Below are 26,811 nucleotides of genomic sequence, written 5' to 3'. Positions count from 1 at the left end.
CAGAAGGAGGTGGCAACCAAGTTGTGGTGGTTGCTCTACAAAATAAGGGCAAAAGGGGTGGAGTAGTGGTGGTTCTCAGCAGTTGAAGGCACCTTTGGTGGGGGATTTTTGGACCAAGAAAAAGAGAGCAATGGAGAGGGCGTAAAGGAGATTATTGGATGATTGGTTTGTGATAAATGAGCAAGGCAATGGCCTCTTATTATAGTGCATGAAGTCTCTCAGGGCCATAAAATGCCCATGCTTCAAAAGCTAGTCCAACACACAAACACAACCATGATTCTACGAAGGGGAAAGTTTGCACTCCAAGAGGCATGGTGGAATAGGAGATGGGGGGGGTAGGGACGTGAGTAAGGGATGGGGGTTTGGGTTCCCATGGCTGATTTTTATCACCTCTTGCAAGGATGGTGGGTCATTGTGATGTCACACATAGCAAAAAGTCCCAAAATGCTTCTAGATTTGCATTCCAAAAACCCGATACCTGATTTTTTTTTTTTGAAAGTGGCGTAGGATAGAGTAGAGTTTAAGGATTCCAAAAACCCCAACGGATTAATTTTTCGAGTTGTAGAACTCCGGGAAATCACGTTTAAATATCCGCGTCAAATTGACCCGAAACGTCCGATTTTTCGACTTTTACAAATATTTTTACTAAAACTATTTCAAGTATGGAATTAAATATTAGAATATAGTCTGAGTGCAAAAATCTCTCGGAATTTCCATTTAAGGTATACAAGTGCCTCAACAGATAGAAATAGTTTTAGCAGTTTTAAGAAAATTAGTGTTATACTTGTTTGGTTTCTTATAACAATCCTATCTTTTGCATACGAACTCCGTTTTGGATGTTCTTTATATTTTTGGAAACAGGTGAACATGTAGTATGAGACTAGAATGTTTTCTTTGCTCATAACTGGTTAATACGCAATTTCAGTATTTCAGAAGTATTAACCAGGGTTGCAGTTTGAGTTGTTTGATTCATTTGAGATTTTCCACGATTGGAAGTAAGATACCATCTTATATCCTATAATAGTTGTAGTGACACTATATTTTTCAAAATATGCATTAAATCTCAATAGGTCAGATTACAAAGAGGTTCGTGGTGATCTGACTGTCTATAGTTTTAGACATAAATTTTGGGATGTCATAGAGGTGTTTAATTGTTCTTTTAAAGTTGACTATGTGATGAAAAATATTTGATATTGTTGATGATTAATGTGTTAAGAAAGTGGCTTTGTATTGGGGAAGAACTTTTTGTTTGTTCTAATAGTCTCGTTGAGTGATTGTTAATGTTTGCAATAATGACAATTGAACTAAGATATGTATAAATGACCAATTCTTGGTCTTAAAATATAGAAATGAATATTTATAATGTACGAGCGAAAGAATAAACTAAAACAGAGTTTGTATTAGGAAGTTATGATTGTTTGAAACTTTCGCTGAAAATACACTACCTTATTATTTGGAACATGATCATGTTAAGGAGACATGGGTTGTGTCTTATTATATAAGTCTTAATAATATGTGGGAATAATTTTTAATGAAATAGGTTTCTATTTTGAACACTTTTGGGTGGAACACGGGTTGTGTCATCATGAACACGACCGCGGAGGTCCATAATTCACACTCTAACATGTGATGTGTGTGTTGGTTATAAGCTTCTTACTTGACACGCACATCATTTGGGATATGTTAAGGGGTGATTTTAGGAGCTCGTGATAAAGATTTTAAGCTAAATCCAAGGGAGTTCCAAGAGAATCCAATAATCAAACTATATTACTTGGATTAAAGCTAATGTTTTCTTCCATATAAGCTTAGATGAGTTTAATGGTGAAATTGGAAAGGGTGATGAAACCTTACAGCTTATATAACATGTAATTGAAGGAAATATTAGTGACGTTCTTGTAACAAGCATGGTAAACATGTTTTTAATTGTTATTTGTCAAATTATGGTTGAATATATGAAATTGAAGATGATGATTCTAAAACCTAGTTTGGTGAACTGCTAAATAAATGAAGTTGAACTTATGTCTTGATGGAAAATGGAGAAGTTAATAGTGAAGTATAAATGGTTTTAACAATGAGATTAAGACCTGTGAATATGGTGGAAGTATGGGATTAAGTTATGCAAAACTGGTTGTACCATAAGTTATGATATTTAAGTTAGTTTGTTGTTTTGACAAATTATGGAACAAGAGCAGATATGGGGCTTCAAGAGCTAAAATTATGTTCGAATAAAACATATCAAGGTGAGTAACCTTGTTGCCCACTTAGATAACTAATATCTAGCTATAATGTTATTATTATGTGGAGCAAAAAACATGTACTACAATAAATAAAGATCTATTTTGCCACATTCTTAAGGTATGTTCTCATTGTTTTAAACGAATATAGTTAACTATAAGCTTGTGTTTTATAAGGGTTAGTTACCAAAAAAGGGTTAAATGTGCATTTATTCAACAACATTTTGTCATATTCCCAATTTATGCAGAAAGTGTTTATTTAATATAAATGAAATATACATCTATATTTTATTCTCAGACCAAAATATACAACATTATAACATTTACAAGATTACATGAATCCTGGCAGGCTAGCACTGGTTACATCTTTATTCATGCAACAATGTTCCACTTTTTTTTTACCAATTTATACAACATTGTTTCAACTTTTACCAATATATGCAACTGATACTAATTATGCAACCATGTTTTACCCTGTTAAATACATTACCAATAAAAATATTGCATCTCTTGCTCCTACAACGAAATTGTGTTGCATATTTCGTATAAAATCCACATTTTTTTTCATAAATTCACATTTAACCCTTACAAAAAAGAACTACTATACAATCTATACTTTAGGTCATTCGCCATTCTAACACAATAACATGTACTATAGCTTATCCAACATGATAAATATATTTATCTCTATCTTCCACTCGAAAAAGAAAAGTTATGTTATCTACAAAGTATCCACCATCATATTCACAAATGCTTCTACTATTTGCCTTTTTGCTAGACTCCTATGGGAAGTAAATGCAGTTATGCTGTCTCACACCATTGAGGGGTACAGAAAACATGAGGAACATTTGATATCTGAGTTATGTCTATCATCTGCCTTGAATATTATAATTCAAAGTGGACTTGTATATTGGGTTGAACTTCAGCATCCAAAAAAGTTTGGTTGCTTACCCTTTGGGATCCTTTCTATTACAACATTATACTTCCATCTAAGACATTGTCCTTAGAATTTTTTTACATACAAGGAAAATGTATTATGAAAATATGCTCAATTATTATGAAATTATGGAAGTATAATGCTATAACTTATAAAAATAAAACATATAAATGAAAATGTATTGCTAATTCTTACAACCAGCCATTTAAGTTTCTCATTCCATTTGCCTCCTCATTCTAGTTTCATTTTCTCAGATATATTTTTAAGTTTTAAACATGAATCGTTCTCACAACCTTTTTATCATTCATTATTTATTTGCTATCTAGTTTATGTTAAAGGTTATCAAATTTCTCTACATATTAAATTCTTTTACTTTTAATGCTAACGTTTTAATTTTTATCCTAATATACTTAATTTATCCATTTAAATATATTACTCAATATAAAACATTATCATTTTAATTATACAACTTTTTAAATTACTAATATAATATACTAAATTTGTTAATTTAAACAAAATGGTAAATACAAAACTTAAATAAAAATTCAAATGTACTTAAAAAGTGTTAAAATGCCACTTTTAATAACTAACAAATATTATATATATATATATATATATATATATATATATATATATATATATATATATATATATATATATATATATATATATATATATATATAGGGTGACGTTTAATAGAGAACCATAATTAACCAAAGAACCAATCTTTTTTTCAATTTTTACAACTTATTTTTTATAAAAAAAAAAAACTAAAAATACAGAAATTCATAACTTTTTATTCTTTTTCCAATGATATAAAATTCGATTTTTTTTACGTCAAATTCACAATGTGAATCTTCGAAAATTCACAACGTAAATCCGGATTCACACGGTGAATCCGAAAAATATTTTTCACATTCACAATATTAATATATGAATTTAAATATTTTTAGATTTTTTTTCGATAAAGAATAAGCTCTAGAAATTGGGGAAAAAAATTGGTTCCTTGAAAAACCCATACTTGTGGTTCTCTATTGAACTTTTCCATATATATATATATATATATATATATATATATATATATATATATATATATATATATATATATATATATATATATATATATATATATATATATATATATATATATAACCTATTTTAAAATGCCAAATTAACTAAAAAATTATCCAAAATTATTTTATTATAATGAAAAGTTTCTAAATAAATAATTTTTATATTAAAAAAGAATAGTAATAATTAAAAATAATGTTATATTAAAAAATATAATAAATCACAATAAAAACATCATTTCTTATTTGAAATGGATCATGATTAAATTAATAAAATGTTAAATAATTTATTTTTAAACTAACCAAAATATTATGTGTTATACATATCGTATAGTTTGTAGAATGCTAATGTAATCTATTAGCTACGCTAGGGTGTCACCACTTAACCTTTTGTTATGTGAAAAATAATAATGATTCTTGTTGTTGTTCGTCAAACATTCCTAGTTTTAAGAGATATATTTTACATCCTAGGAAGACTATAATTGGAGATATCATTATTTCTCATACAGAAGTTTCTATAAAAATAAAAAATGTCATACCTTTGAGTGTGGTTTGAAATATTGATTTACATAATTGATTAGAGACCGTGTGGTGGAACCTTCTATTCTCCCTATGATATTTGATATATGTTATGATTACCCGTGGCAGTGTTTTTATAAAGTTTTCGTAAATTTAAAGATTTTAAGAATTATATAATTGAGTTTAACAAAATAGCATGTTAGCAATATTCTTTTTAAGAATTTTTATGAATTTAATAATTTATAGTTACTTTAATAACTAATAAACAAACAAATGACACGTATAAGAGGATTATTATAGTTTAGATATTTATAGAATTTAATTAAATCCCTCCTTATTTTAATAAATAATAAATAATAAATAAATATTCTAATAAATGGATAGTTTTAATTTTTTTTGTCAAGTGTCACTCTAATACAACTACCAATTAATATTATGTCATGTATCATCTAGATATATTAGGCAATTCATTTTAAAATTCAAATTTACATTTTCTAATTATATATTAAATTTGAATGTATAATAACTTTAAATTTTTGATATATCTTTTAATTAATAATTTATTTAAAATGATTTATTTAAAAAATTGATTAATAATTATAAAGTTTTATTATAAAATTTTAATTAAATTTATAAACTAGTTAGCTACGAAAGGACCCATGCTTTGCATGGGTCAGAAGTTTTTATTTTATTTTATGGGTCAAAATGTAAATAGCAAAAGTTATATGGCCAAATTCAGAAAATTTAAGGATTCTTGTTCCAAAACCCAACGATATATATATATATATATATATATATATATATATATATATATATATATATATATATATATATATATATATATATATATATATATATATATATATATATATATATATATATATATATATATATATATATATATATATATATATATATATATATATATATATATATATATATATATATATATATATATTGTTTTCATTTGTAATTGGTTATCATTAAATAGAGCTAACTAAGTAATTACTTTAGAGCATCTCCATTTCACTCTCATTCTCTATTTTTTCCCCTATTTTATCTTCCATTCTTCTCCAACCCTCTTCCATTTATTCCCCTATTTTGGGGGATATGAATAGTATTACACCAAATATGGTGGTATATTATTCATTTCTCCCAAAATGGGGATGAAGTTTGCATTATCGATTTTAATCCCCCTGTTTATATATTTATACATTTCTAGTTCGTTTTTACCTACTAATTATAATTTAATTATAATATTTAATAATTATAATATTTTGTTATATATTAAATTATATTAATTAATTATAAATATAAAATTTATTTTTTTTCATCAAATTCATATAAAAAATTAAATACATATTGAAATTTTAAAAAATGATAACGTATTTTACAAAAACTTATAATTAAAATATATATTACAAATACGATAGAGCTTGAATTGACGACAGATGAAGACAGTCAATTCCAACAATTTCTTGCTCGATATAAACGTATTAAAGATAAAGAAGCACACTTCAGCCTACGAAATGTGTTAATTGATCATTTGTGGGAAATTTATTCCAACGCATAAATATGTTATCTATGCATGTATAATATTTATTTAAAAATGTGTATGTCTAATATTTATATAAATGTATGTATAATATTTATTTAAAAGTGTGTATATGTAATACTTTTATAAATTCGTGTATAATATTTATTTATAAGTGTATTATAAATATAATATTGTTTATTTAATATTAATGTAATGAAAAAAATATAGATTATATATTTGTTAAAACTAAATTAGTAGAGGTGTGTGTTTGCAAATATATGTAAGTTGGAATAATAGAATATACTTGGAATATACTTTTTGAGGTTAAAAATGGAGGGAAAATAGAATAGGGTTGGAGATAAAACAATATTTATCCCATTTTTTACTTTATTTTTTAGGGAAAAAATAAAAATGGGTTGGAGATGGTCTTAATAACTAACAAAACAAATAAATAAATAACATATAATACAATTGTTATAATTTAAATATTTATATAATTAAATTAAATTAATTACATTATTTTATTTGTATATTGTTTATCATTAATCAGATATTATACTTAATAATCTCAACAAGTATTTTTTTTAAATAAAAATAACTCAAATTAATTTTTTTAAATACATTAATTACTCAAAGAAAAAAATGTTCTATAAATTCTGTTGTCCAAGCCTTCAAGTTGAAACGAAGAGTAGTTTAGACTTTAGACTTTAGACTTTAGGATGGTCCATGAACTGATGAAAGAGAACATATTCACGTGAAAGATCGATTTGGTGTCAAATTCACCTTGATTGTATCCATTTTGTAATTGCTTTGAGTATCCCTATTTATGTTTTCAATCTTCAACTAATTTATTTAATCAATTTATCGCGACTCGTGCTTGACGTACTGTTGAATCAGTGGTGGATGATGAGTAGCTTATTCCTGTCGTCATAGTTGGAGCACTCATGTTGCCATCATCAATTTGATAAGCACATATTCTAATTATCTGACATCATTGTTTTCAATTTTGAGAGGTAATTGCTCATGACGAACTTGATTCTAGTTGCTTTATTTATTTCGATTTCCATTTCCATTTTGATTACTTTTAAATGTCATTTCACTGCTATATATACCAGCGAAGTGAGTTGCGGAGTTATCGGAGTGAAGAACAGGTTTTCTTTCTACTGTCGCTCCGACACTCTTCTCTGATCTCCAGCATTTCTTCAGTCGACGATCCGGTAAACTTTACTTCAATTATCAGATATGATCGACATTCAAATTTCAATTCCTTGTGTTTGCTTTTTATTTTTCCGTTGTTACATTGAATTTGTTGATCGATCATCTGCATGTGAATTGATTTTGTTGAATCTGTAGCTTAATTTAACTTTGGAAACTTGATTGCTACAATAGAGGTAGCATTAGTCTGTTCCGGTAGGGTTTTTCCGTTTTCGTTTCTCCTCGTTTGCAGTAGTAAATTGGGGGTTTTGACACCATGAATGTACCTGTGAACATTCGGGTCGGATTGTGGGTTCAATATTTGGGCTTAAATAAAATATAATTGGGCCAAGTGGGCTTGGATTTCACTTTCTTAATTGGAGCATTTTTGACCAATTAGTGTTCACCTTTTCATGCATCTACAATTCTACGTCTTAATTCAGATCAAATTCATAATAACTTCTGTGTTATTATTATTATTTATTTATTTTTAAGTCAGAATTGGGAAAAACAAAGTTGCAAATTTTATAATTATATTACATTTCTTTAATTTATGTGTTGTATCTCTTAAATAAAATCATCTCTATTTTTATTTTTTTTTGCCGAATTTAAGATAATCTTAGATCTAATCATGTGTTCTGATCCGAAAAATCTTCTTAATATCTATAAAGGTGTTAGTCATTAGAGATTCAAATAATACTCATATACTTATTTAATTGCATGTCAATTTACAATTTACACTCAATTTTGTAATTTCATTTTCACTTCTCCAAATGAAGTAAAATATTTTTTAAATCTTACATTTTATGTACTTGATCTTACCCTCACATGACGTGTACAATACAACTTCTAATGCACAGAGTACAAATTTTAATACGTTTAATGAAGCATGTACCTCAATGTTGACTAATTGGGTTTTTAACATCGTCACCACTCACCATGTCACATGTTTATCCGAATGTAAAATGACCATTTTGCCCACGGTGGCTAATATCAGTCGTTGAGAGCGAAGAGGATAGCGATGGCTTTTGTAGTTGTGTGAGTTAGCTGGTTTGACTAGATCCATACGCGGCATGTTGACAATGCTTCTCACATTTCCATCCTAATCAAATTAGTGTTTTAAATTATTATGTGTTGTTATAAATTATAAATAATTTATATTTTTAAAAATATTTATATTAAGAAAAACACATGGGTCGACAAAGATGTGCAATTTTGAATGTATTGTGGAAACGTGGATCTTACTTCTTAACATGTTTTCAACATTTTGTATTTTACATTGTTAGGAAAAATGGAAAATACAACTTTTTTTTTTTTAATATTTGGTTGAAGATATTAATGACATTAACTATCATGTGTCAGTTAATTTTGCTTTTATTAAAAGGATACTTTAGGATCCGATGATCATTCGTCAGAAAAATCTATTTATTTATAAGTTTTTATATAATTTGAGCTGCTTCTAATAAAAATAAATGTTATTAAAACAAAAAATTTAATTTGAAGAGGATTTTATGGATAGATGTTGACTTCCCCACCCTAGTCATGACCTGTCCGGACAAGTATGCATTGCACCATTTCAAATATTAATTAATTTAAACGCCACATCATTTTCGCATTTATTTTTTCGAGTGTTTAATACACTAATTTTTAAATTTAATATCGATAATCATTTTTCTCTTTTGCTTAAACAAATGCATAAATTTAACTACATACATTGCACCAAACAATAATCGATTTTAATTTATTAACACAAACCCCAAATCACAATCTTAATACAAAATAATGAAGCTTAAATATATACAATCAAAATCGAAATCAAAATCAAACCTTTTTTTATAAAGGTCCAATTTATTACAGAGATACACAAATATATTTTTCCAATTTTATTTCAAAAGAAAAAAAGAAAATTTTGTCCACGTGTACATATGATAAAATAAAGCTGGCTATTGCAGATCTTGAAAGAAACACTTTTTTTCTTCGAGTATCCTTCCTCGAAATAGACTCTTCTTCTTTAAACGCCCAATTAACTCATGCATGACAATATAAATTTATATATCTTTTTGTCCCCATTATAAAAAAAAGTCCCGATATTTATAGTATATATACAAATCCGTTAGTGCTACCTTTCAATTATTCGAATTAATCCCCATTGTTTTCTCAAACATAATTCAACTTATTTTCTCTAACATTCTTCTTTCATTAGACAAACAAAAATGAACGCTTTAGCAGCAACAAATCGTAACTTCAAGCTCGCAGCTCGTCTGTTAGGTTTAGACTCCAAACTCGAAAAGAGTCTCCTCATTCCATTCAGAGAAATCAAGGTTCAATTTTTTCATTTTTTTTTTTTAATTTCGATTCTTGATTTTTTTTACTTACGGAATCAAGAATCTTTATAGGTCGAGTGTACGATACCAAAAGACGATGGAAGTTTGGTGTCTTACGTCGGATTCAGGGTTCAACATGACAATGCTCGTGGGCCCATGAAAGGGGGAATCAGATACCACCCAGAGGTGCGTTTTTTTAACGATTTAGTAATCGAATTTCTAATTTATGTTTATCGATATGGATTAATTTTGTGAATTTGTTAAAAAGGTTGATCCAGATGAGGTTAACGCTTTAGCGCAACTGATGACGTGGAAGACGGCGGTGGCGAATATTCCGTATGGTGGTGCGAAAGGTGGAATCGGATGTAATCCGGCGGAATTGAGTATTTCCGAGTTGGAAAGATTAACCAGAGTTTTTACTCAAAAGATTCATGATTTGATTGGAATCCACACCGATGTTCCTGCTCCTGATATGGGAACTAATCCCCAGGTTTGTTTTTTTTATTCATTGAAGTTTAAAATTTTATAAATTATACCTTACAAAAATGATTTATGATTATTGTATTTTGTAATTTGAAATTTGAAATTTGAACAGACAATGGCTTGGATTTTAGATGAATACTCCAAATTCCATGGATACTCCCCTGCTGTTGTTACTGGAAAACCTATTGTAAGCCCTGTTTCCTTTTTTTCCTTGAATTCCAAAACTACCCTTTTTATCAGGAATCTGAGTTACATACATTTTACATTTTACTTTCCATTTTAAATTGATTGAATCATTCTGTGTGAAACTTTCTATTTGGAAACACATGTTTTGTTCGTCGGTTTTGGCAATTCCGACGGAATCGGAATATGAGATCTCATTCCATGTTTGCCAAGTGGACATAATTTTGCTCCATTCTTCCTAAAAGACCAAAATACCCTCAACATTTATATTGAAATAACTCAATAAGTTTGAATTATATTCCATTTCCTTCTATATTCCAATTCCTTAGATAGATTCCATTCCTTCCAAAATCATTACAGGATCTTGGTGGATCATTGGGTAGAGATGCTGCAACTGGAAGAGGAGTACTTTTTGCAACAGAAGCCCTTCTTAATGACCACGGAATGAGTGTTTCCGGTCAACGGTTTGTCATACAGGTATATCATATGTGTCATATATACATACATAGAACATAGAACTAGAAGGATACATATTCTGATTCCATTCCGGTGTTTCAGGGATTCGGAAACGTAGGTTCCTGGGCTGCTCAACTGATTCACGAAGCGGGTGGAAAGGTCGTAGCAGTGAGTGATATAAGTGGAGCAATACATAACAAGAATGGAATCGACATTCCAACCCTAATGAAACATGTCAAGGAAAACAAAGGAGTAAAAGGCTTTGGTGGTGCAAATGCAATTGATGCCAATTCCATTCTTGTTGAAGATTGTGACATTCTCATTCCAGCTGCCCTTGGTGGTGTAATCAACAGGTTGTTTTTTTTGTACCCAAATTTATAATATATATATATATTTAAATGCTCATCAATGAATTAATTTGATTTTAATATTTTATAATAAAGGGAAAATGCGAATGAGATTAAGGCGAAATTCATAATTGAAGCAGCTAATCATCCTACTGATCCTGAAGCCGATGAGATTTTATCAAAGAAAGGCGTTGTTATCCTCCCTGATATATTTGCAAATTCAGGAGGTGTAACTGTTAGCTATTTCGAATGGGTTCAGGTAAATCTTTAAACTAATTTTTACATTTTTGGTCCCTGGTTTTATCCGATTTTCCGATTTTGGTCCTTAAAGTATGTGCTTTGCAATTTTGGTCGTTATTTTCATGTTTCCTAATAATTATTATATCTAACTGCTCAGCTGTGCTGTTAACCTTTTTTAAATGACCATTTTGCCCTTTGATGAAAGGAATCCCCAAAACTCCATTTCTTCCAAAAACATTCTGAGAACAAATATTTTTGTTTGCTTATTTATATATAAATCTAACAAACCAGCTGGTAATTTTTTAAAATTACCATTTTTGTCATAGGATCAACTGACAAAACCTTTAAAAAAAAAAAACAAGACCAAATTTGTTGTTTTCTCGGTCCAAGGGCAAAATGGTCATTTTGAAAAGTAACATCTGCGTGGTGAAATTTAACGTTCACGATATGTAACAGATTTCCATAAAAACCAAAAAGATAGTGTAAATTACATTTTTGGTCCTTGGGTATGGCTGATTTTGTCACTCGTGGTCCCAGAAAGTATATTTTCTTACAGTTTTGGTCCGTATACAAGGTTCTTGTAATGTTTTTGGTCCTTGAGTATAGTTAATTTTTGCAATTTCGGTCACAAAAGTATAGTCAGTTTTACTTGAAACTTTACAAATAAGGATCAAACTTTTGGGGACGAAAAATGTAACATCTTAAAAAAATTCAATTCACAAGAATAATAATAATACTAAAACGGTGAAAAATGATTGGTTTTATGATACAGAATATTCAAGGGTTTATGTGGGATGAAGCTAAAGTGAACACAGAGTTAAAGAAATACATTGTGCAAGGTTTTAAAGATGTGAAGGAGATGTGTAAAACACACAATTGTGATTTACGTATGGGAGCTTTTACATTGGGAGTCAATCGTGTTGCAAGAGCTACTGTTCTTAGAGGTTGGGAAGCCTAAGAATCCAACCAATCAAAATAAATATGAAGCTCCACTTTAATAAAACGAATGTGGAAGGTTGATTTAACTTGTTTTATGATGTTTTCACATGGGCCTCGAGTCCGGTAGTCTTTTTTTTTTTTTAATTAAACTTTGTTTTGTTTCTATGTTTGCTCATTTTGTAATGGTTTTTGGGAAGTAGCAACTTGTGAAACTATGTTTATATTTGGAACTTCCAAGAATGTTTTATGCATATGGAATTGGAAGAGTTTTATGAGTACAAATAATTTATATTATGTTTTGAAAACAAAAATCTTTTGTGAAATTCTTTGTTTGGATCAACTTTTTTTTTGGCGAGTAACGCATATGTTATTCATGTTGATGATGATTATGATGTTCTTGATTGTTTTTAACATTAAAATTTTGAATGAGGCATTTGATGTTTTCCAAAATTAGGAGAAAGGATATGTGTATAACTTTTGTTGGCAAAATACATATCAAAATATATTTATAGAATGATTGGAGATTATAGCAGATGAATAAAACAATGCTCTAAGCTAAGATGTCAAGCCTGCTTAGATCATGGTCTTTCACTTGTTATAATCTTCAAGCATCCTGTAAAAGATATTTTGATATGTATGTTGCCAACAAGAATCGAAGATGTGAATTGTTATGCATTTTGCAAACAAGAATGTTGGGATTAACCGAATTTTATGTGTCTCATCTATTTTCTTATTTTTGAAGGACATTTTAACATTCATTTTCAAAATTATAATGAAAAAATACTCACTTCTATTCAATATCTCTATGGGGTAAAGAAGGTTCAAAATAAGTAACAAAAACTTTAGTTTAGTAACGTTATTTAAAGTGAAGAATCCATGTCATTTTTTTGAATAAAGTATATAAATTTGATGAGAATGTAAGAAATATGATAACCCTTTCTTTCCATTCCATGTTTTGACAATACCAAGACGTATTTGTAGGGATAATACTATGTTATTCCCAATACTTATATTGATTCTATTTACTTTGTTCGTTGGATTTTTAAGAATTCTTTTCAATCAAAACGTGATATATTGTCCAAATGGTTAACCTCTGTTTATGAATCTTTTACATAAAAACAGATTTTATATGCATTTTGTAAACAAAAACAGGACATGTGAATTATCATACATTTTGCCAATAAGAATAAGACACGTAGATTATTATACATGTTTGCAAGCAATGTAAAATATGAAGGCATCTTAGATCGTTGTTCTTCACCTGCTACAATCATGTAACATCTTATAAATAGTTTTTTATATGTATTTTGTTAACAAAAATTGAACACACATCCTTTCCCTTTGGTTTGAAAAAAATTAACAATTGTTTTCTTCAAATTTTAACGGTGAAAACTATCAACATAATAAACAGCAACAACATTAAAAAAATAATAATAATAAATAATAAACAACAAAGGAATAATGAGTCGAAACAAAATGTTGGGCCTTTTTGAGAAAAAACAAAATTTGAGGGGTTTTCTTATTAAAAAACAAAAAGGTTTTTTTCGGAAACAAAAAATAAAAAATATGTAAAAGTGCAAGGTTGCTTGTAAGTAGTAAACATGCTAAAATAATCTAATGGAAAAAATGGAAAAATGAAAGGCTTTAAAAAAAAAATAGGCTTTCATTTGAATATATATTGTGTTTTATGTAATTAAAATGGATAATTACTTGAAAGGGTAATGAACTTTCGATTTTTTTCACATTTAGTCATTAAAATTTTTTTTGTTATCTATTTGCCACTGAACTATTAAAATTGTTCACATTTTACCCTTATGACCGACTGTTACCGGTCATAAGGGTAAAATATGAACAGTTTCAATAGTTCAATGGCAAATAAATAACAAAAAAAAGTTTAGTGACTAAATATGAACAAAATCAAAAATTAGTTTCCCTCTAAAAAGTTCAATGAGTAAATGTGAACAAACTTCCTCTTGTATTATGTTTTAGCAAATTATTTATTTTTGTTAAATTGTAGCAACATTTGTTGATGAAGAAATCTATGAAATTAAAAAATAAAAAAAAAAAACCCTGAAAATATATTTAAAAAAAAACAAAAAACTGAAACCGAAATAAAAAACCAAATCAAAATTTCCAATCTGATTTTGGTTTTACAAAAAAATGAATCGTTCTCACTGATGTGAATTATGATCATTGGTTTGGCATGCGGAATTTGTGACATCCCATGAATACGTAGTTACAACATCGTCTGAACTCGTAATTCATAGTAAGGGGTTAGAGTATCATCACAAGAAATACGTAGTTACAACATCGCCTGAACTCGTAATTCATCACCTACTGTAACAACGTGAATTTTCATTTCTTAAAACATGTTTTCATCCAAATCAAGTCATAAAAATCGTATGTATCATATCATAATACAAAACATATAAATCCCAAGATCATAAACTAAATCCTCCGATAGTGTGTACAGATCACGCAGGTGCCTTCCCACGGTACTCGCTAGTACTTGAAACACATAACACAACAACTGTAAGCATAAATGCTTACTGAGTTCCCCAAAATACTACTTACGCACATACGCCCTTCCAGGCCATGACCTTCCGTTCCATGTGTCTCAGGGGACTTCCGTCCCGACCCGGTAAACCTTCCGGTCCTACCCGCATCGACCTTCCGGTCCACATCACAATGCCTTCCGGCCCATAACATAAATGCCTTCCGGCACATAACATAATGTCTTCCGGCCCATATCAAGCATAACATACATAGCACATACAAATGGTTAACTTATTCATATACAATGCATACAACTCATATCATATCCGACCTTCCGGTCACACATAAATACCCTTCCAGGTATAGTATAGTGAGAAGACTCACCTCGCAGGAAGTCTAGAATCTCACGTGCTCGCTATCTCCGAATCTCGAAACGAAGACCCAACCCCACCTAATCATAACGAAATATCATTCTAATTAATATAGGCTTCCAAGACTAGGCTACACCCTTTTCATTATCCCACAGAGGGGTAAAAGACCATTTCACCCCTCTTTGACTCAAAGTCCACATGTTGACCAAAACCCTAAAAGTCAACAAAAGTCAACAGACCACAGTACGCGGGGCGTATCGGCTTATGTACGCGGGGCGTACATCGATGAACCACAATCGGGGGTCTCAACCCCATACGCTAGTTACGCCCAGCGTAAGTCCCAGATTCAGCCATACCATATTTTTGGTCTTAAATGGTTAAGATACTTCTTCAACTTCTAGATTCGGCTCTCTTTAAGTCTCCTAACCCATAAAGTCGGAACCTTTAAGCCTTGGCATGGATGTGAAGGCTCCTACACTCTCTAATACCTTTCTTTTCAACTCTAAAGATCTAGATCTCATGCATGGCTAATTATTTACGTCTAAGATTACATTTTTATGAACATACAACTCAAATAGACCTGGAATATGATAGATCTAAGCCAATGGAGACTACTTGCTCATAAAGTCTCCATATTTGGGACCAAAACCCGAGAAATTGGTCCAAGAAGCATACCATAAGAACTACAAGGCAAGATCTGAACTTTTTACCTCAGGAAGAAGCTCTAACCTTTGTTATCCACGAATCTACACTTGTACACCAACTTCTAGCCTCCACAATGGACTCCTCTTCTCTTTTGCTACCTTGAAATAACACCTTAAAGCTTAGAACACTCACACCTAGGCTATAAACGAAGGAACAACTCTCTTAGGGTTTCTTTCTGAAGGACGGTGGCTGAGGAACCAAGCCATCTCATTCCTTTTATAGCCAACAACCCAAATTAGGGTTTTGGGTCTGGACCGGTTACGCCCGGCGTAACCTTGGGTACGCCCAGCGTACCCAGGTGATAACGCGTTCAGTGAGGCGCACGAGTACGCGCAGCGTACTCCTTGTACGCCCAGCGTACTCGCCCAACACAAAGGCCAAAAATGACAATTATTTAAAAGATGAAGGGCTAATTGGTTGTACCTGAATTTCGGGCTATTACAGTTCTCCCCCATTAGAACCAGACTTCGTCCCCGAAGTCTTATATCGAAAACAATTTCGGATGCTGCTCCCGCATCTCCGACTCGGACTCCCACGTCAGCTCGGACCCCTTCCGATGTTGCCACTGCACCTACACCAAGGGCACTTCCTTGTTCCTCAGAACCTTAACCTTTCGATCCCTAATTGCCACCGGTCTCTCAACATAGTTCAGGCCTGCATCCATCTAAGATATCCTCTAATGGTACTACTGCCGACTCGTCGGCAATACACTTCCTCAACTGCGACACATGAAAGGTGTCGTGAATCTGACCCAGCTCCACAGGTAGATCCAAACGGTAGGCTACCCTGCCTACTCTCGCGATTACCCTGAAAGGTCCAATATATCGAGGCCCCAACTTGCCCCTCTTCCTGACTCGAATCACTCCTTTCCAAGAAGAGACCTTTAAGAGTACAATGTCACCAACCTGAAACTCGAGCTCGGACCGATGCCTGTCCGCATACTCATCTGGCGACTCTGAGCGGTCAACAATCTCTACCTGACCTGCTGTATCTGCTCTGTCGTTTGAAGCACAATCTCCTCAAGCTGCTCTCTAGACCTCGAATATACCAAAATATCATCAATGAATACGATCACCGACTGATCCAGTATTGGCCTGCACACCCTGTTCATGAGATCCATGAACGCAGCTGGGGCATTGGTGAGCCCAAAAGGCATCACCACAAACTCGTAATGTCCATAACGAGTTCTGAATGCAGTCTTCTGGATATCTTCATCCCGAACCCTCATCTGATGATAACCCGACCTCAAGTCTATCTTGGAGAACCAAGATGCCCCTTGCAACTGATCGAACAGATCATCGATCCTAGGTAATGGATACCGGTTTTTGACCGTCAACTTGTTCAAATCCCGGTAATCAATACACATCCGGTGTGAACCATCCTTCTTCTTGACAAAAAGGATCGGAGCTCCCCAAGGTGAGCTACTCGGTCGAATAAACCCCTTTCCCAACAGCTCCTGATGCTGCGAGGATAACTCCTGCATCTCTGGTGGAGCGAGGCAATAAGGCGCCTTGGAGATAGGTGTTGCTCCCGGAACCAAATCGATACGGAACTCCACTTGCCTTTTCGGAGGCACGCCCGGCAGTTCCTCGAGAAACACATCCGGAAACTCGCACACTACTAGAACCTCGTCAACCGAACTTGGCCTCCCCGCGGCCACTCGTGTGTCCATCACATAGGCTATAAATCCACTGCAGCCCTGCTGCAAACTCTGTCTCGCCCTGGCAGCCGATCAAAACGCTGACCCACACCGGGTCCCCTCCCCATACACAGTAAGCACTCCCCCACTACGGTCTCGTACGGTCACCAGATGTCTCTCGCAGTCAATGACCGCTCCAAACTTACTCAACCAGTCCATGCCCACGATGACACAGACATCTCCCATCTCGATAGGAACTAGATCTATAGGGAACTTGACACCAAAAATCTCGAGCACACATCCTTGAATCACGTCGGTGGTATATGATGGGTTTTGGTCATAAGACATCCTATGTGCTCATACAAACCCTAATGCTTAGATCTAGGTTTCTCTATTGTAAATGCTTTGAATCTAAGACTATAAACCCTAATTCTAGCATATGGAATTCAATATTAACATATAATTAGGTTTAAGATATTACCTTTATTGTTATGTAGTAATAACAATCCCAATTCCTCCTTGAATTGACTTTGGAATGCTTAGAGTCACAAGTGTCACTCCTCTAATGGCTTACAAACACCAAGAGCAAATGGAGAAGGTATAAAGAGAGAGGAAAGAGGTTAGAATTCATCCTTAGGACTTCTTTGTTTAGGGATACACGAATTCATGAGCCTTTGGGTCTTTATATAGGTGTAGAGATAGGGTTTCAGTCATTATCCTTATCTAGTTGCTTATCCACAAAGCAACCCATAAGATAATCCTTGAATCCTTATCATAGTCGAATTCTAAGGCCTTATCACCTTAAATTCGTCCAACCTAATATTAAGATAATCCTTACCTTATTTTGTAACTATCACATAATTACAAATCAGCCCCTCTAGTTTAATTAATTACACTTGATCACAAAATTAATTCCTAATTAATTATTCACCAATATTAATTAAACCATTATGATTTCTCCTTTAATATTTTATTCTTATAACATTTTAATAAATCATAATAACCTCTCTCTCTATTTATTTCTCCAATCAAGTTGCTTTGGTGAAGGCAACCCAAAAGGACCATGCACCATCGGGTCAAGTACATACCAAAATAGTTATGGACTTAGACACTAATCCAACAGTCTCCCACTTGGATAAGTCTAATAACTATTCTGCGTATGACTTCAGATCCTGATCTACAATCATAGCTTTCCAAAGCCGCTGTCAACTCTGATCCTATCAGATACGTGTGTCCTTAGATAAGGGATCATATATTCCTCCATTCTAGATATCATATGAGATATGATTTCAAATCATTCTCTTTGTACTATATCTCGATTTCCGATTTATAACGACAGACTAATTGAACAAATCAAATTAGCCTAGCCCGGCCGAGCATTTACGTTTGTCATCACTAAACCATCGAGGGGCCCAAAGATATCGCTTTTGATCCTACCTTGGATAAAAGGAACGGATAAACTTTGATACAATGCTTGCTTGCACTCACTAACCAAATCACACACAACAATATGTTTTATAACACCAAGTTACTAGTGCGTTTACATATTATCAATGTGCAACCGATTTGCAAGATACAACTCACACATCTCGGTTTCAAGAATATAAGATGTTATCGTCTCACCAATCACTCGTGAAACAATTCATGGAGTGATCCAAGTGAGCGTGGGTTTAATCCAATGCTCAAATCATATTCATAAGCACTCATGAACGTTGCAACAAACATTTGCTTATGTCTAATACTCTTCTAGACAATCCACACACCAATTCACGACAGTCTTCATTCATATCTACTTCCAACATATGAATGACTGTGGCCCGTTCGAATAATTCGATTATTCTTAATAAACTCAATTATTCTAGAAGTCAAAACATGCAAAGTGAAACACAAGAATAATACTAATCCCATATGGCCTCAAACCTTTGAGTATAAATAAAACGCTTTTTATTTATCACCATATTGATTACTCATTATTTGTCGTTTCGGGTAATCAACTTCTTACTTGAATTCCAACACTTGTCCCATGCTCCTAGCATGCACACAATGTTTACCTATGGTTCTTACTTTTGTGAAATAGACAAATTGAACACATTTCCAATCATTCTCATTTTACAACTCCAAATCCTTTTTCATAAGTGTAAGAATATCAAATTCTTGCTACTTATAGAATATGCTAGATTCTAACACTTTATGCAACGATCCTTTTGTAATGTCACTGCACCAAAGTCACAAAGACTATTGCTAATGATGTTACAAAATCTTCTATCGGAGATTGTTACAAGACAATTCCTTAGATATTATGTCTCTCACTCAAAGTACATTCCTTTGAACATCCTTTTGCATAAAAGTTTCTAATCTAGACATAGATTTTCAATATTTACTTCCTAATAAGAACACGCTTCCATATTTTCCTCATGACAACTCATTCTTAATAGAATCTTTTCTATTTGTGATGATGTCAATATGGTCCATCCAATACCATGCTTCCAACTACTCACAAGCAACCAATCCTCGTCGAAATTTGGATTGTTCTTTGATAGTTGTTTAATTATTTTAGTCAAAACCGATTCTAGTCCCTTTTCCCTCTAAATGCACTAGACATTTGGAAAATTTTAGAATGGTCAAACATTAAAGCATTTGCAATCGATCCTATACCCGAAGCGTATGGGACACGATGCACAATGTTTTATTTGCTATGTTCTCAAAATTCAAATTTTGAAGAGGAATGTCGTAATCATAATCGAAATTTTAAGAACATACTATGTACCTTTGACTAAATCTATTAACGTTTCACAACCTAATCCTTTAGATTTGAAATGAAGCATAATATTCTCTCCCTTAATTATAGCAAAATAACTTTACAACCCTTACGACTTTGCAAGGTATAACTCATGTTTTTCTATAATTAATATTGCCAACTTGCAAAACTTTCCATAATAATCATACAATCATAACTTTTATGCTCCCACTATCATGATGATTACTATAAAACATAACACTTATGCTCCCACTAGCTTCGACATGTATTCATAAACATCTTAACTTTCAGAAAGACAATACCTATTGAATTTCTTAAGTCCATGTTTCTAATACTTAGTGCTTTGATAATCTTTTATCAAGGCTTCTTGAACTTATACACCTTGTCCTTAGATAGTTCATATGTGTGTCTCAACAATTAAGACTAATTGCCAAACCTCACAATTCAAATTATGGAAAGGGATACCGTAACCATGATCGAATTCGAGAATGCAATTTTACAATCACTATCTTCTTAAAATCTTTCTTAGTGAAAGCATTTCCTCACAATCATTTTCATGAAGGAGGAAATCTTATGACACTTAGATTTAAATGGTGTATATGTTCCTATCCGTGTGAATTTGTTAAAACCAAAGTTTACGACAAATTCAAACTCATATGGACCGAGCCTTTTTTAATCTTGATTTCTTGCCTTATGGTAGCACAGCTGCCCACCACGTCTTCCAAGTAGTTAAGCAGCTCACCTTTTCCTATCAATGTACCTTTCATTGATTAAGGTGCCTTGCCTTTTATGCGTTCAAGATGAGAACTCATAGGACTCACATGCATAATTAACTCAATTGAAACAGCACAGAATCAAAATATTGTCAACACGATAGGTTGTAAACCTCAACTCATGTGCTAGTGATGATCGATAAGGTTTATTTGATTTGTTCTTGAAACCTTTCCAGACCAATAAGACTCCCACTGACTCCTTGACATATAAGATTCTTTTTGTCAATAAACATTTCTTGACAAACAAATATTCAAGAGTTAGTGTAGTTTTTATCAAAACACTTCATAAATTGGTCCTAGTCGATCTTTGTCTTATTCAAGACATCACAACTTTCCACATTTGATGAATGTTATAAACCTTTAATACTTTTCACTCATTGTCACAATCTTAACTTTAAGACTTGTTATTGGAACGAAGTATGATAGACTTCTTGATTTAACGATTTCTTCAATCCTTGATTCCTCTTCTTAAACATACAATTGTACTAAGACTCACTTAGAGGATCAATTGAGATATGGTTCTTAATCATTAAGACCTATCATAAAACATAAAAGGTACTCTCCCTTCTTCTTAGAATGGAGAAACTTTTATCTTTCTGCCTACTTGATTCTTGTTATTCGTTCTACTATTGATTTAAACCTTTTCAATCAATTCAGAATTACACTTAATCTTATAAGTATAATCATATTTACTAAACCTTTAGTAGATCATGATGAATATCTTGTTACTCTTATGGTGAACTTGATCAACACACAACTTTGTGAACTCGATCTCCTAGTCCTTCACTTGACACTTTGTCAACGAATTTGTCTAATTTCCAAATATGAAATTTTTCATTCATCATGCAACCAAGTTGCGTGATTCCAAATTTCAGTCCAATTGAAATTTGGGCGATGAGAAACTCTCCCTATTTGGTAAATTCTCGACATTTCCATAACATAACTAAGAATCATATCCATTCGTTGTAGAAATATGCAAACATCAATTTTCATAACGATTTCATTGCAAGGAAGTAAACAAATAAATAAATAAGTCAAACAAAATTTATCTTATTTATAAAAGCAGCGGAAAAACATTTGTCCTTACAATGCAAAATCTATTGAAAACTATGTAAAAGGAAAATTTCTAACAACTCTATCATAACTATCTAAGCTCAAAATCCAATCTTCAAGTTCATGCGATCAAGATCCATCTCTTGTGATTAGATTCATCGTGCTCTCTTATCAAGCTTCCTTTCTTTTCACCGATCCTGCAAAACATTCAAATGCAATCTTATCACATCATGTATTAAGAATCAATAAATAGGAACTTAACGGAGTTAGATAGTGGATTTTACCTGAAGCGTAGTTATACTTTTGACTCTCCCATCTCTTAGATCTCTTAGGTAAATAGGGCAACTTCGTCTCCAATGCCCCTTCTCTTGGCAATAAAAGCAAATTGACTCTTTTGGAACAACACATGAAACTACTTCAAACATCGCCTTTCTCTTATGATCAAACTTTTCGATCATTGCATGTCTTTTATTGTCATTGTCTATATCCATAGAGGTCTTGAAGGCAGATTCACCAATCAACTTTGCCACTAAACTATTGAAACTGTTCACATTTTACCCTTATGACCGGTAACAACCGGTCATAAGGGTAAAATGTGAACAGTTTCAATAGTTTAATGGCAAATAGATAACGAAAAAAAGTTTAGTGAATAAACGTGAACAAAATCGAAAATTCGTTACCCTTTCAAATCATTATCCCTAATTAAAATCATGGTATGTATACATGTATGTTTGGATTTCCTTTACATATATCTGCATATTGGAGCTTGAATGTAATTGTAAACATTTTTTCAGTTATTATAACTGTTAAAAACAACGGAGTTATTCTATCATTTCTATGAAACATCCAACTTAGACTTTTATAATTATTTAGGCATCATTCTTGTGAAAATCTTTGACAAGCATTACGACTTGTAAAAATACATAAATCTGATGAAAACATAATTAACAATGTGTATAAAAGACATTTATTCATACATAAGAAAACTTAAAGTCAAACTACATAATTCTTTTAAAAAACGTACTAATTCTAATAAAGAGAGTACATATAACCTACAAAATACAAATTCTCAAATCCATGAGTCTCTCAAACACACATCAACCAAAGTACAACCTAACAAAATCATGTAGGAACAAGATTAAAATCCTCCTGTAGATCTCCAACTAACAAGAAACAAACAATCATTGCAAACAAAGCAACAAAACCAAACACAAATCTATAACCAAATAACCAAACTGTTGCTTTAGTTTCAAGAACTAATTCATCTCCATGTGTAATGACTTGAGTTGAAGACATTGATTCTGAAGTAAGATTATCATGTTCATCATCTTCATGAGTGACACAATCACTAAGATCACTCACAACAACATTTTCATCAACATGCTTTCTTGGAGTTGTATACATCTTAACATTCTCAATATCCATATAAGATCGAGCTCTCTGTAACAAGATTTTAAAAAGCATATAAGATAAAGATAAACAGATTAATCAAGATTCAAAAGAAAACAATATCAAATATTCAAATTATCAAATACCTGAGGACTAGGAGTAACACTTCTTGAACTTTTCTGAAAGAATCCTGAAAACCCATCTTCATAATCTCCTTCATCTTCACAAAACCCGTTTTCATTAACACTTTTGTTACTTGAAAACAACCCATCTTTCAAAGAAACATCCACCACACCATTGTCATGCCTCCAAAGCTTTCTACTCACACTTTTTGAAGAGTCAACAACTGAAACGGGTGAGTCAACCATGGAAGTATACCCACCGAATGAACTCATGGTTTGTGATTCAGGTGATAAAGTGAAATCAGATTCACCCTTTTTACCATTTTGCTTAAATTTCGAACCTTTTTCAATCAAGATTCTCTTTGCTGTTTCCATTGCTTCAAAGGCAGCACCTTTAACATACGCCATTTGATCACCTTCGCCTTCACACTTCTCCATTTCTTCAATTACAAAGTTAAGTTCAGACATTATACACTTGTAATCCAAACACTTCATGAGAAAATTAATCATTTGAATTGCAACCAATCGTTTCTGAGAGTTCCCCTCTGAAGCACCCGTATTCAATATCGTAACACCCGACCAAATCAACAATCGCGCATAAGCTTCAACGACTAAACTGTTATGTTTAGCGAGAGACATAACTAACCCCATATGTGAATTACTCTGCATAGGTTTTTCCAAAGCCCCAACAACTCTTTGACATACTTCATTCACCATTTCACTTGAAGCAAATCGCCAGTTATCAGAGTCAACAAGAGCTTTTAAACAGAGAGCAGCGCCAGAAGATAAACTTTCTTGATTAGCTAAAAGGGAATCGGAAAGGGGTTTACAAAGGGAATGAATGATTCGTCTTTTTTTGTCGTCTGGAGTGGTGGGGTCGATTCCGTATCTAGCAATGGCGGGGACTACCTTTGAGCAAGCTTGGTGAAGAGCGAAAGATGTTACGGTGGATTTTAAGGTCTTGATAATGGTGGACATGATGTTGTCGATTTGGGGGACAATCTTTGTGCCATGAACACGAGCAAGAGCTTCGTAAAGTGAGATTGTGTATTCACCTGAAGTTGTTCCGGTGTCATTGGTTTCAGAAACTTGAGCAAGAAAGATCGGAATCGCCTTTGAATCCAAATCTTTGACGTAAGATTTCAATGCTTTCATGGCTGATTTCCTGCTATCGGCGTCTTTATCCAGATTTTCCAGTTCTCGCTTAACCACAGGACTCAGATTTCTTCCCATTTAGTTCACTGCAAAAGAAAATGAAATCGACTCAAAGTGGAAACTACACAATCTCTGAATTAAGTGAATTGTTAAATCTTATTCAATCAATAAACGCATATAAGAAGATAACTAGAGCAATGAAGACCCAGAAGTTCATTTCTCTTTGTGGGTAAACGAAATTGGAACTACAAATTTACAATCAAACAAAAACCCAAGAATTCTCTTACACGCTGGTGCAAAAATCGAAAGAACATTCGGATTTTCATTCAATCGAGTAAACACATTACAAGAACACAAAATTATCAACATTGGTATAGTATCGGGTAGTACCTGTGTGAGATGAAAAGGCTCTTGATGCTAATTTCGACTTAATCGCTCATAAAAACACAAAACAATTAAGAAATGAAGAAAATGGGTTTCTGGTTTTTGACATGAATATTAAAGAATTTGTAATACGGATCGACTGTGTGTATGTAATTTGATGAAAGAAGGGTCTGGATTTTCTTGATTGGATAAATTGGGCACCGTGGATTCCGTGAAACTGTAAGAGCTTAGCTGTCCTTCCAATTGACCCGAGTATTTTTCTTTCCCCCCATCGTATATAGGGATAGGGATTCTAAAATAATTCAAATATTTCCTTTTTCCCTCGTCTACTTTTGTTGCTTTGACTATTATACCCTCTCATATTTAATTTATATGTCTATTAGACAAAATAATATTTATGAGTATTTATTTGGGAGATTATAGGTTTGGTTGATAATGGGTTTTCTAGAACTTTAAAAAAAATGTTTGTTTGAAATACAAGATTAAAATATTTATTTTAAAACAAATAAATTATAATTTAAAAGTAAATGGTTGAAACTAATGAAATGATGGTGGTTTGTTGATATCTAGGTCGTAACAAGGAATTCATGATCAAAATTTATGTGTCCTGCTTAAATGATGTGACAAAAAATGGGTTATGTTTTTTTGTTATTGAGTCAAATTGTTAATAAGGGTGTATTTGGTATGGATCTTTTAGGAGCTTCTAGCTTTTAGTATTTGATAAAATGTTTTATTGTGAATAAAAAATCTCATTTGGTAACAAGTTTCTAGTGTTTAAAATGTAAAAGTTATCTTACTTAACATTTAACAAAACACTACCAACTTGTTTCGCCTAATACGCCCAATATCATTTATACAAGTATATCATTAACTTTAATACCAAATATCAAACATAATTCAATAAATACTGGTTAATATTTTACATTTGTTATGAGCAATTTCTGATATTAAGAAAACAATCTATAAATTTATCATTGTTAATACCAATTAACATATCTTTCTCAATATATGATATTAAACACTCATTTATAAATCGATGTGCAAATAATTTTTTATGAAATTGATTGTTAACAATTAAGCAGTCATCTTATTCGTATATTAAATTGACCAAACTATAAACAACAATACAACATAAAAACTAAAAAAATTATCAAATCATGACAAAAATCTAAAACACAATAGATGAAAATTTAATCGTCTAATTTATGATCTATATATTTATTTTATATTGATAAAATTATAAACAACAATACAATATATATAAAACAATAGTAAAAACTAAAAAAGTTATCAAAGACAAACATCTAAACCACAATAGATGAAGAATTAATCATCTAATTTATCATCTCTATCTAATTTATGGTCTCTATTTTTACTTTTTAGTTTATGTCATGCTATTAATCTCAAGAACATGTTAACAATAAATTGTTTTCTAGACATTAGGATAGGTTTTGACTTATAACTCACTTCCTATTTAATTTAAGCTCGTAGTATTCCGCCCCC

At 31.9% G+C, this 26,811-nt stretch overlaps 2 protein-coding genes across 3 annotated transcripts; one reads left to right on the top strand and one right to left on the bottom strand.

The window, feature by feature from the left end:
- The first annotated feature begins 6,983 nt into the window (after nt 1–6,983).
- Nucleotides 6,984–12,626, top strand: LOC145031430 (glutamate dehydrogenase B). 2 transcript variants are annotated; one of them, XM_078979978.1, is made up of 10 exons: nt 6,984–7,310; nt 7,413–7,514; nt 9,695–9,812; nt 9,888–10,001; nt 10,084–10,305; nt 10,411–10,485; nt 10,842–10,958; nt 11,040–11,290; nt 11,381–11,543; nt 12,297–12,626. In XM_078979978.1, the coding sequence occupies exons 3-10, from the start codon at nt 9,705–9,707 to the stop codon at nt 12,480–12,482; spliced, it is 1,236 nt and encodes a 411-aa protein (XP_078836104.1). In that variant the 5' UTR covers nt 6,984–7,310; nt 7,413–7,514; nt 9,695–9,704; the 3' UTR covers nt 12,483–12,626. The 2 variants fall into 2 exon arrangements, with proteins under 2 accessions (XP_078836104.1, XP_078836105.1); XM_078979979.1 differs by lacking the exons at nt 6,984–7,310; nt 7,413–7,514 and having other exon boundaries at nt 9,619–9,812.
- Nucleotides 12,627–23,188: 10,562 nt separating this feature from the next.
- Nucleotides 23,189–25,578, bottom strand: LOC145031429 (protein SINE1-like). Its single transcript, XM_078979977.1, has 3 exons — nt 25,315–25,578; nt 23,794–25,010; nt 23,189–23,698 (listed from the first exon to the last, which is right to left on the bottom strand). Exons 2-3 carry the CDS (start codon nt 25,000–25,002, stop codon nt 23,381–23,383), a joined length of 1,527 nt encoding a protein of 508 aa, XP_078836103.1. The 5' UTR covers nt 25,003–25,010; nt 25,315–25,578; the 3' UTR covers nt 23,189–23,380.
- Between the last annotated feature and the right edge of the window lie 1,233 nt (nt 25,579–26,811).

Source organism: Lactuca saligna, chromosome 2, assembly GCF_052625555.1.
Source record: "Lactuca saligna cultivar CGN05327 chromosome 2, ASM5262555v1, whole genome shotgun sequence".
Classification (NCBI taxonomy): Eukaryota; Viridiplantae; Streptophyta; class Magnoliopsida; order Asterales; family Asteraceae; genus Lactuca; species Lactuca saligna.
The sequence above is the reverse complement of the archived record's forward strand: the minus strand, read 5'-3'. Positions and strand labels throughout refer to the sequence as shown.

Coding starts and splice junctions, on each gene's coding strand:
- LOC145031430 (XM_078979978.1), top strand. CDS start 9,705: ATGAACGCTTTAGCAGCAACAAATCGTAACTTCAAGCTCGCAGCTCGT. Junction 10,002..10,083: donor GAATCAGATACCACCCAGAG/GTGCGTTTTTTT, acceptor TTTGTTAAAAAG/GTTGATCCAGATGAGGTTAA. Junction 10,959..11,039: donor GTCAACGGTTTGTCATACAG/GTATATCATATG, acceptor CCGGTGTTTCAG/GGATTCGGAAACGTAGGTTC.
- LOC145031429 (XM_078979977.1), bottom strand. CDS start 25,002: ATGGGAAGAAATCTGAGTCCTGTGGTTAAGCGAGAACTGGAAAATCTG. Junction 23,699..23,793: donor GTGTTACTCCTAGTCCTCAG/GTATTTGATAAT, acceptor ATCTTGTTACAG/AGAGCTCGATCTTATATGGA.